This window comes from Labrus mixtus, chromosome 19 (assembly GCF_963584025.1).
Source record: "Labrus mixtus chromosome 19, fLabMix1.1, whole genome shotgun sequence".
NCBI lineage: Eukaryota > Metazoa > Chordata > Actinopteri > Labriformes > Labridae > Labrus > Labrus mixtus.
The window spans coordinates 16,171,617-16,182,682 of NC_083630.1; the positions used below are offsets into that span (position 1 = coordinate 16,171,617).

Consider the following 11,066-nt stretch of genomic DNA (forward strand, 5'->3'; position numbering starts at 1 on the left):
GTACACAGTAACACAGTGCAGAGGAGAACAGAACAAGCAATTATGCAATACGCTCACTGTAGTACGCTGCTCTGCTCAGGTGCTGCTCGCTGCTCTGCTCAGGTGCTGTTCGCTGCTCTGCCAAATAAAACTCTCTCAAATAAAACCTCATGATCTAATAATATCTCGAACATGAAACACCTTTAAACACAAGTATGACATGATTCTATAAACATGTTGGTCATGAAGTTAAAGCTCCTAAACAGCTGGTTAACTGATTAACTGCAGGTGATTAAGACAATGCTGCAGAAACAGGCAGACAACAAACGCTATTTCAAAAGTTAAGCAAAAAAAACAAAACAGAAACTAACCAAACAAGTAAGCTAAAGAAAACAACGTTGTTTTTTCATGTACAATAATGTATGTATGTATATATAATCCTGATCTTTATTGGGCCTGAGAGATGAACATATTCCAGATACAAAAAACAGTAACAGTGCTTTGAGGTATCCAGTAACTTAAGATGACAAAAATAAAGAATACTTCATTCAATAAAACTTCTTAAATCAATAAAATAAGATATTTATTTATTATTATTATTTAATAAGATAAAATGTTTGTCTATGTTGGGTTTTTTTTTGTTTATCTTTACATGATTTTTTTGTTGTTGTATAGAATTCTACTGGACTAAATTTATGTGTAATGTAAAAAAGAAAAACAGATTTGTGAAAAAAAACGAAAGATCTCTTTTAGGATGAAAAATTCGAATTACTGTGCATTTACAGTGCAATACAGCTGGTTTATTGAAGGCCTCACACGGGGCACCATTTGTTGGGGTTGTATCAAGTCAACTTTGGTCATATTCTTTAATAATTATATTTAATTATTAATAATATAAATACAATTATCATTAAACTATGTTTAATCTCGTTTGGGGCACCACCCTGTAATCAGGGAAATATAACCAAAATATCACTCAAATCAGTCTCAAATTAGTTACTTAATTACTAATATTATTAATAATTAATAACTATATTTAATAAATTGAAGAAGTGAAATCCGTACACAAAGCCCTCGCATCCAGCTTATATCACAATGCAAATACACCAGTAATCACAAACAACTGCTCTCTTAAAATTCTAACAGAATTTATTTAAACAAAGCCACATAAATCCAAAATCAATGAACTTAACCAAACAAATAACTATTATAAACTAATCTAAGCAACAAACATTATCAAGCAAGGCTTGTGGAAGAGGTGTAAAAGAGTAGCTGTATGTTTGTGTGTGTGTGTGTGTGTGTGTGTGTGTGTGTGTGTGTGTGTGTGTGTGAAGAGGAAGCAGCATGTGTATATAAACTGATGTTGAAGTTGATCTGAACATCTTCTGATCTGATCATCAGAGACTCGACACACACACACTTCTTCATCTGAGCGGTGAGACACACACACACACACACAAGCTTAGCATGTGTTACTTGTATATACTTCATCTGTCTTTATGTGCATATTTTGACTTATTTTGTGTTTTTTATTTTTGATGTCTTTTTTCCTTAAATATTTTTTTCTTTTAGTGACGTCAGTGAAATCTTTGATTCTTCGACCATGACGTCTTCAGCCAAAGAATCAAACACCCACAGGGGGCGCTACTCTGAGCCGGTACAGGATCACTGACAGAAAAACATTATACTCTTTAGATATTATCAGGCCTCTGTGATATTCTTTTTAATTGATCCATATGAATATTTGAATGCTTTTCAGGTGCCCACCTCCAACCTTACAAATGATGAAGCGGATTTCCCGGAATTTGAGTTTTTTGATGAGAAGGCCACGCCCAGAAGTAACGCACCTTCGGGAGGTGAGATATGTTTATTTTATTCTATTTAATGTGCAGAAATGAATCACGATCAATAACATATTAATATGGTGGCCTGTCTCGTTACTCCTCCCTCAGATGCTCTGTCGGTGGTCAAAGTGGACATGTGTCAGTCGATCAACAAACCCAACCATTACACCGTCGCCTACGACATCACGAACCTGGTGGTCCGACGCGGTAAACAGTTCGTCATTAGGATCACCTTCAACCGCCCTATCGTCAGAGGAGACGACTTCCAGGTCGAGTTCCTCATCGGTGAGTCTCCATCCAGAACTCAAATCGATCAACATTTCATAAAAACTGGTTGAGACAGATTGTGAAGTGGGGAATGTTAGAGAATCAGGATAAAGATTCACTGAGTGGTCGGGTTGTTCAGCATTTGGAAATCTATTTTTCTATCTTATACAACTCACATGACGTCGCACTGACAAATTTTTATCGAGGGGGGCTAGAACCGAGCGTTACATGCGGCTAATGCTACAGCTAACAGGAGGAGGTAGGAGAAGCCGCGTTTCCGCGGACTTTGAATTTTTGCAAATAGATGTGCCTAAACATGTACAGGACACTTGGAAAACACACTAAAGGGCATATAAAACCAGAAAAAGCAGAATATGGGACCTTTCAAGGAAAATGTTTAAATACAAATCTGCTGTTCAAAAGTCAAGAGGAATAATTAACATCCGTCTTTAATCAATCTGTTCTCATTTAATTCGTATTTCTGAGTAAACCCAGCAGCTTCAAACTGTTTTATGACATGTAGAGAGGGATGGGGGGAGGGGGTGTTCTGAGCACGCTCAGTAGCCAAGGCTTGGCACACCTGAGACCAACAGTTAGATCTCCATCGTTAACCAATTAACCGAGGAAAAGATGTTCATTAACAGTCATCTACTGAACAATTAAACTACTGTCAGCTCATCAGGAAGCATCACAGTCATGGCTAATCACACGCACGCACACACACACACACACACACACACACACACACACACACACACACACCTGCTCCGTCTGACAGATGTTTGCAGACATGTTTGGCCTCAGCTCAATAAAATCTGATCTTTTTAATCACATTAAAATAATTGAATTGTTATTTATTTTGAGTCAAGAAGGACAGAAGACAGAAATACTGTTTCCTTCTCTTGTTTCCTTGTTTCCTGTCATATCCTTCTTTCCTCTCCTTGTTTCCTGTTATGTCCTTCTTTCCTCTCTCTGGCTCTTGTCTGTTGTCTGTTTTCCTCTCCTTGTATTCTCTCCTTGTCTCCTTTTATTTGCTGTTGTTCTCCCCTCCTGCACTCCTTAACGTGTATCCTCTTCTCCTTCTATCTCCCCCCCTCAACACTCCTCTTTCCTCTCCTCCCTTGATTTCCTCTCCATCTCTCTCTTCCCTCTCTCGTTTCCTTACCTCTCCTTGCCTCCTGCCATCCCGTTCTAACTTCTTGTCTCTCTAAGCCACTACCCTTTTAACTAATTTCCTTTCCCATCCTATTTGTCTCCTTTCCTCACCTTTTCCCTCCTCTCCTCTTCTTTGGTTGTTGCTTGTCCCAGACTTCCCTCTCCTTATTTTCTCTCCTCTCATTGCTTCCTCTCCTTGCCTCGTTTCCTCCAACCCCAAATATCACTGACCCTCCTGCTCCTCCTCCTCCTCAGGCTCTCACCCTTCTCCCAGTAAAGGAACTCTGCTGGCGGTGACTTTTGGCGACCGTAAAGGTAGCTCGTGGTCAGGTACGATCCTGGAGGAGCAGGGAGAGTCGATGATATTTGGGATCACGCCAACGGCCAACGCCATCGTGGGGAAGTTTCGTTGCTATGTGGCTGTCATTACAGGCAACGGCATTCAGCGAACCAAGAGGGATGCCAGGACCGACTTGTACCTGTTGTGCAATGCCTGGTGCCCAGGTACGAACACCAACAGACACTCTACTGCCCCCTGGTGGCTGATAGAGAATTACTGTCTTACTTCATGGGGAGTGTTTATCAGTTTGTCTCACTGTCTTGTGAAATTGATGTCCTGGGTATTTTTTAGCAACAGTCCCATTTCTCAAATTAACAAGGACAAAATGACTGAAATGGTGTGACATTGTTTGGAATGCTCCAGTATATCATTTCATGCAGCACCCACTAAACAGGCTGTAATGGTTGCAACATTACTCCTGTGTGGAAACAGATCCAGGTCATAGTGCTTTCACTAAAAGTTGTTTTTGTCCCTGACAGACTCAGATTGTTATTCTAAGCGTCTGACAACATTACAAAAAGTATCTCGACAGAGATAGACCTTTTTGTTTCAGGGGAAGATTATTTTTACAACCGAAATCTGTATTCCTCAATCAACTCAACTCCATTGACCAAAACAGTCATTTAACCTGAGAGAACATGGGAGTTGCCAATCTATCACTGCCTCTATTGGTTGTTTGATTATGTCATTGTGTGTTCCAAAAATGAAAGGTTAAAAAAATTACTATTAAAAACACTCAAGTCACATATAAACAACTAAAAGGTAAATGATCGAGGTCGCAGAAGAGAACTCCTGAGTTCCACAAGATAAAATCTCTGTATTTTCAATGGAGTCTGGTGTCTTTGAAGGCAGGGATGTTACAGCTGTTTCTGTTTTAAAAAATCATGTTCCTATTTCACGCAAAGGTCTATCTCTGTTGGGATCCTTTCTGTGATGCTGTCAGACACTTAGAATAACAATCTGAGCCTCTGAGGGACAAAAACAACAACAGAAGACAGAATTTCTCTTTCCTTGCAGAGGACGCTGTGTTTCTTAACGATGAAGCAGAACGGAAGGAATATATCCTGAACGACAACGGTATGATCTTCCAGGGTGCTTACAATGCTGTGTCATACCGCAACTGGATGTATGGACAGGTACAATCAAATATACAAATATCAGAATCAGAATCAGAATCAGAATCAGAATCAGAATCATTTTTTATTACCAAGTACATTTGCACATACAAGGAATTTAACTTGGTGTTTTGGTGAAAAACAGTTAAAGGAAATCCTTCAAAAACACAAAATGTACAAAAGGTGCAGAATTTAAAGGCCAGTGAGCTTAAATGTAACGCATAAAATCAGTTTCAGCCTTCAAATAAACGAACATCATAACAACTCAGAGAGAATAAACTGTAAGTTAATTCATCATCTCTCTTCAGTTTGAGAAGGGCATTTTGGACGCCTGTATTTACATCCTGGATTGTTGTCGGATTCCGATCTCCACCCGAGGCAACGTCATCCAAGTGGTCAGGATGGTATCGTCCATGGTAAGAATACAGACTGAAAAGCATTTAACCTGCTCAACTATAGTTCAACAGTCTCCAATTATTGGACATAAATTTGAGAATACATACCAAGCTGTTTGGTCACTAGTCCCCGTGGTTTAAGCCTTAAGACATTTTTTAAAATTCTTTGCTGTTAAGCATCAGGACAGAACAGAAACAAATTTACAGGACTTTCTCTGTGCACATAAATGCTACAGAGGGGTAAACATGATCCTGTCCCAACTTTTTGCAACATGTTACTGGCCAAACTCAATGACATTTCTCAGTTTTAACATTTGATATGTTTTCTTTTTGCTATTATCAAATTAAACATGTGATTTTGTTGTTTTCACATTCTGTTTTTATTTATAACATTTTATACAAAGTCCCAACTTTTTGGGGTTGTAATGTGTATGAACATCACTGTCTAAGGGTAACTGATGTTTGACCTTCCTCTTCCCTCAGGTGAACGCTCAGGATGATAACGGTGTGCTGGTCGGGAACTGGGGCAGCGATTTCTCCATGGGCAAATCCCCGTCATCTTGGACCGGCAGCGTCCAGATTCTGCTGCAGTACGTCAACACTGGAGTCCCTGTTGCCTATGCCCAGTGCTGGGTGTTCGCTGGGGTCTTCAACACCTGTAAGGACACACACTGTCCCACTGAGTTAAAGCTTCAAAATGTATATTTTAAGACTTTCAGATCATTTCAAGTATGAAAGGGGCTTGTCAGTTACATGAACTGGGTCTTTTTTGTGTCCATTAATCTACAAAAACAAAGAAAAATCTACAAAAAGTAAATTCAAAATAACCACAAAGTGTTGAAAAATGACCACTACTTTTTTGTTGATATAATTTCTTGATATTTGAAAGTAATAATCTGAAATGAATCATTTTATTCCAATGCAGTGCTTCGTTGCCTCGGCATCCCGGCTAGAGTCATCACCAACTTCAATTCAGCTCATGACAGCACGGGCAACCTGAAGACCGACCTGATCTTCAAGATGGACGGCTCACCGGACAGACGCCACACAATGGACTCAATCTGGTTCGTCCATAAACCTCTCAGCCGTTAGAGAGAATTAATGTAAAGTCCTTTACAGATTTCCCCAAATTTGGATTTAAACTAAAACAGTTTGGGTCTCAGATAATCTCCCACCAATCTGACTTGTATGCAGAAAAACAAACCTTATTTTCTTTTGCTTGCTTAATCCTGCAGATTATTCCAATTTTTTTAGAACCATAACTTTCAGATTTATATTTTATTATACATCCTCCTGTGATTTTAATCATTTAAATCATTAACTAGCCAGTAAATTATCCTAATTAGCATTGCTTATCTAATCCACCAAACTCATAACTATCTTAACTGTAACAATTGTTTTTATCCCTAAAATATTTTGCTTTATGATGTTTGAATTTTACGGAGCCCCTATGGGGACATGGGCAGAAAACAATTTTTAAAAAATTGAGTGTCAGGTGTGCAAGGCAACTTTCTCCTCCTTACAAAGCCATCCTATGAGCACAAACTTCTAATGATCATTAAGATGGTAAGGTGGTGTGTGTGTGTGTGTGTGTGTGTGTGTGTGTGTGTGTGTGCGTGTGTGCGTGTGTGTGTGTGTGTGTGTGTGTGTGTGTGTGTGTGTGCACCAGAGAGTTTCTGTCATTCTGTCTCATAGGATGAGCACCATGGGTGAGTTTCTGGTGTACCCTAGAAACTCTTTTTTCCAGTCCATGTCTCTTTAAGTAAAATATTTGCCAATAGCTAAATAACTCAAAGTGAAGAAAAACAATCTTACAAAAACTAATATCGCAATAATTCTTAAAAAAAAAACTTTTGAAAAGTAGGAGTTAAGAATCAGGAAAAGAAAATAGAGTAAAATGCCCCAGATTTGTTCAAAGTTCCAGCATTACAGCTTTTCTTCTACAGTGTTTTGCTCACTTAAAAACCAAGTGTACTTACATTACATATGTTCCCTCTAGGAACTACCACTGCTGGAACGAAGTGTTCATCAACCGTCACGACCTCCCGCCCCACTGCAGCGGCTGGCAGGTGGTGGACGCCACGCCGCAGGAGACCAGCGATGGTAGGACATTTGGATACAGCCAGATAAATAAAAGATGAAAATATCAATAAACATGTAGAAAGATAGTTATGATCCTGTGTTTGATATCAGGATATTATCGCTGCGGTCCATCCTCTGTCAATGCCATCAAGGACGGTCTGCTGTGTCACCCATTTGACTGCGGATTCGTCTTCGCTGAGGTTCGGTTTTAACCATTTTCAAAAGACAAGAAGTACAAAAACTTTTCAAAGAACAATACTAAAGTTTAGAAATACAGTGTATTTTACATATTCCTATTAAAGCCTTATTTCAGTAGAAGTACAAAAGATGGAAGTATGCAGCCGCAATACATTTTGATACTGAATGATATGATACGACAAAGGTGAAATTATTTACTCCATGTTTATGACCTCCGTCACCAGGTGAACAGTGATATTGTCTGCTATAAGCGGAATCGTTATGGGACTCTGAATGTGTTCTGGGTGCACAAGAGTTACGTTGGAATGCTGATCTGCACCAAAGCTGTTGGCAGATATGAATTTCTGGACATCACACACAACTACAAGTACCGTCAAGGTAACACAATACTTCTAAAAAAAACAACAATGTGTAAATAAGTGAAAAGAGACTAAAAATTAGAGCACTGTGTGGACTGTTTTGTTTTTTGTATTCAGGCAGTCCAGAGGATAACAGGACAATGAGGCGGGCAGAGGAATACGGCTGTGAGAGGGATCACTCTGAGCTGGATGAGTCTGAGATGTCTGTTTCCATCAGTGCTGAGCCGGTAAAACACCTGTCTGCACACCTGTCTTTAAAAACTACACTATCTATCTATTCATCCTTCTATGTTCATCATTCTATCAATCCTCCATCAGTCTTTCTAAGTCTGTCTTGACATGACTTGTGTATCCATCCATCCAATCAATCAATCAATCAATCAATCAATCAATCAAGGAATCAATCAATCAACCAATCAATCAATCAATCAATCAATCAATTAATCAATCAATCAATCAATCAATCAATCAATCAAACAATCAAACAAACAATCAGGCATCCATCTGTCCATCCATCCATCCATTCATCTTTCCACCTTAGAATGTATCTTTTGAGTCCATCTGCCAACCCTTTATCTATTCATACATCTATAAATCTGTTTATCCATCCATCCATCCATATGTCTCTGTATCCATCTTCGTTTCAATTATCCATCCATCCTTACATTCATCCATTAATCGAACCAACATGTGTTATCCATTCCTTATTCCCATCCATACATCAATCTTTTTTGTCTATTGATAATCCGTTCCTCTCTCCACCTTACCATTGATCTGTTTAATCCATCATCCAACCTTTCATCCCTCCATATATTTATTAATCTGTGTATCCATCCATCTTTTCTTATATCTATGTATACATTAATTACTCCATCAAGTTATCCATTCATCGTTTTAAAAATTCCAATTGAACAGCTTTCCAAAAGGCAATCCATCCAAAAAGTCATCCCTTTCATTTACTCATGTATTACACTTGTTTTCCATCCACACAGCCATCTGCTTTTTCAATGATTCATCCATCTCTACTTCCATCCATCAATCCATCCATCCATCCCACTAGTCCTTCAACCCTCATCCATTTTACACTTGCTTTTTTGTTTATTAACATTTTCAAGTATTTATTTTCTGAAGCTGAAATATGTCTCCATCTTTGTCCCTCTCTTCAGGTCCAGATGTGTCAGGATGTGATCCTGGCAGTGGAATTCCAGAACCAGGGTGATCTCCCCAAAACCGTCCAGGCTCACCTGTCTGAGTCGGTCATCTTCTACACTGGAGTCATAGCCAATCACTTCAAAGATTATGACTTCACTGTCACCGTGCCTGCCCACCAGAGTGAGAAACACCTAAGGAAAAAGTCATTTGTAGCTTTACAAATAAACTCTGTTACGATAAAGATTTCTGTGTGTGTGTGTGTGTGTGTGTGTGTGTGTGTGTGTGTGTGTGTGTGTGTGTGTGTGTGTGTGTTGCAGTGGAGCGTGTGATGCTGAAGGTCACCGCTGAGGAGTACCTGCCTCACCTGGGCAATCAGCTCTCTCTGCACTTTGTTGTGACTGGACAGGCTGATGAACAATCGCTGACCGCCATCAAGGTGGTCGACCTGCAGACCCCTGAACTCACCATGGAGGTAAAAACAAAGACATGCATGCAGACACACACACACATATGCATGCACATCTGGAATCAAAAGATGTCTTTAGATAGTTACTCAAAGTTTTTGTTGAGAACTTTTAGTTTAAGTCGACTGTGGCATCCCATTTGGACATAGTGGTCTCAACTCTTTGCTGATTTTGTTTTCTGTTAGTAGTTCTGTAGTTACTCTTTAAGGAAAGCACAAAGCTCACTTTTACAGCCTAGTTAGGACAGTTAACAGACTAAACTAATATCTTACAGTCATTTTATGCAGATATTTCTCATCTGGGTCTTTAAGGGTTGGATGTGGAGTTTTGAAACATCCTCCTACAGCTTTGCCACTTCTCACAACAATAAATGAATGGAAAAAATCCACGCTTCTTTAAACCTACTGGTATGGTTCTACTTTATAAATACAACCTTTTGTAATGTTTTTGCAGGTGAGTGGGCAGCCTCAGGTGCAGCAGGAGATGTTTGTGACCGTCTCCTTCACCAACCCCTACAGCTTCCCCCTGCGGGATGTAGTCGTGGCCATAGAGGGACCGGGACTCATGAGCTACAAGACTCGTTCCTACAGGTGCACTCCCTTCTGACGACATGCTGACTGATGTTTGCTGAGTACTGTTTAGAAGTGGTTTATTTATGCCTGACTGTGTTTCAGTGTCATTGAGCCTCAAGCTTCGTACTCCTGGAAGGAGTCGTTCATCCCTCGACTGGAAGGACAACGCCGACTTGTGGCTTTTATGGTCTGCAGCAACCTCGGCCAGGTAACCTCCCCGACTTTCTCTGTTCATATTACTCTACTCATCTTTTTTATGTGTATATTTTGGTTCTCCTGCCCCGTCTAAGAAATACACTAACTAATTTGTGTTTCTGTTTTCTAGTTATTTCTTTTTTCCTTTCTAAAAGGGAAAATAAAAATCTAACCATTTTTTTATTTGAATAATCAGTTTTTGATTATGAAAAAGAAAAAAAATTTCAACCCAACTTTCACTTGATTTATTTATTGAATATTATTTTTTTAAACGAAAATCAAATAACCAAAACATACAGTATGCAGACATTCTTTCTTACTTTTTCTCATTGCATTATATCTAGACATTGTTCTGCTAATTTAAAGAAAAGAAACATTTTAATGTTAGCATTCAGGTTATGTCTGGTTGATGTTCTGTTGTGCTTTTTTTAGGCTGGCGGAGTGATTGATGTTGAAATTGAAGCCTGAGATGATTGGTTCACAGATCTGTGACCCCGCCCATCGCCATTTCCAACGAGCTTTCACCAATCAAAACAGCTTTAATCTGAATGGGCGGAGCCAATAATTATGCAAATTAATTTCTAGATGATTCTCTGTCTTCTTTAAATTTAGACTCAAATGTAGAAAATCCAGATTCTTAATCATTTCTCTTAAGAGGTGAGGGAGGTTTGTGTGACAAACATTAAAATTGTAAAAGTTAAGTCAATCTTGTCTGCCAGCTCAGAGGTATAAAAAAAATACCCAAGAAACATGAAAATATATTGACCATTTTATATGAAAAGTCAGAGCATGTCAACTTGATGAGATCATTTTATATTGCTCTATTAAGCTGAATTTCATTAATCTGAATTTTTTCAATTGATTTATTTACAACAGGTCAATCAAATCCCTTTTTTAAATTTAAAAGTCTTCATGAAAACAAAAACTTTTAATTAACATTTTAATAATG

The 11,066-nt window shown here is 38.8% G+C and overlaps 1 protein-coding gene across 1 annotated transcript; it reads left to right on the forward strand.

The window, feature by feature from the left end:
• The first annotated feature begins 1,582 nt into the window (after positions 1 to 1,582).
• Positions 1,583 to 10,585, forward strand: LOC132994653 (coagulation factor XIII A chain-like). Its single transcript, XM_061065142.1, has 17 exons — positions 1,583 to 1,636; positions 1,739 to 1,835; positions 1,932 to 2,108; positions 3,501 to 3,749; positions 4,603 to 4,721; positions 5,009 to 5,116; positions 5,579 to 5,753; positions 6,021 to 6,159; positions 7,095 to 7,198; positions 7,289 to 7,377; positions 7,600 to 7,753; positions 7,852 to 7,961; positions 8,901 to 9,066; positions 9,204 to 9,358; positions 9,804 to 9,940; positions 10,025 to 10,130; positions 10,550 to 10,585. The coding sequence occupies exons 1-17, from the start codon at positions 1,583 to 1,585 to the stop codon at positions 10,583 to 10,585; spliced, it is 2,175 nt and encodes a 724-aa protein (XP_060921125.1).
• Positions 10,586 to 11,066: the final 481 nt, after the last annotated feature.

Excerpts from the sequence above, each read along its gene's own strand:
- LOC132994653 (XM_061065142.1), top strand. The coding sequence starts at position 1,583 with ATGACGTCTTCAGCCAAAGAATCAAACACCCACAGGGGGCGCTACTCT. Across the intron at positions 9,067-9,203 it reads CACCGTGCCTGCCCACCAGA|TGGAGCGTGTGATGCTGAAG; the intron begins GTGAGAAACACC and ends TGTGTGTTGCAG. Across the intron at positions 9,359-9,803 it reads CCCCTGAACTCACCATGGAG|GTGAGTGGGCAGCCTCAGGT; the intron begins GTAAAAACAAAG and ends ATGTTTTTGCAG.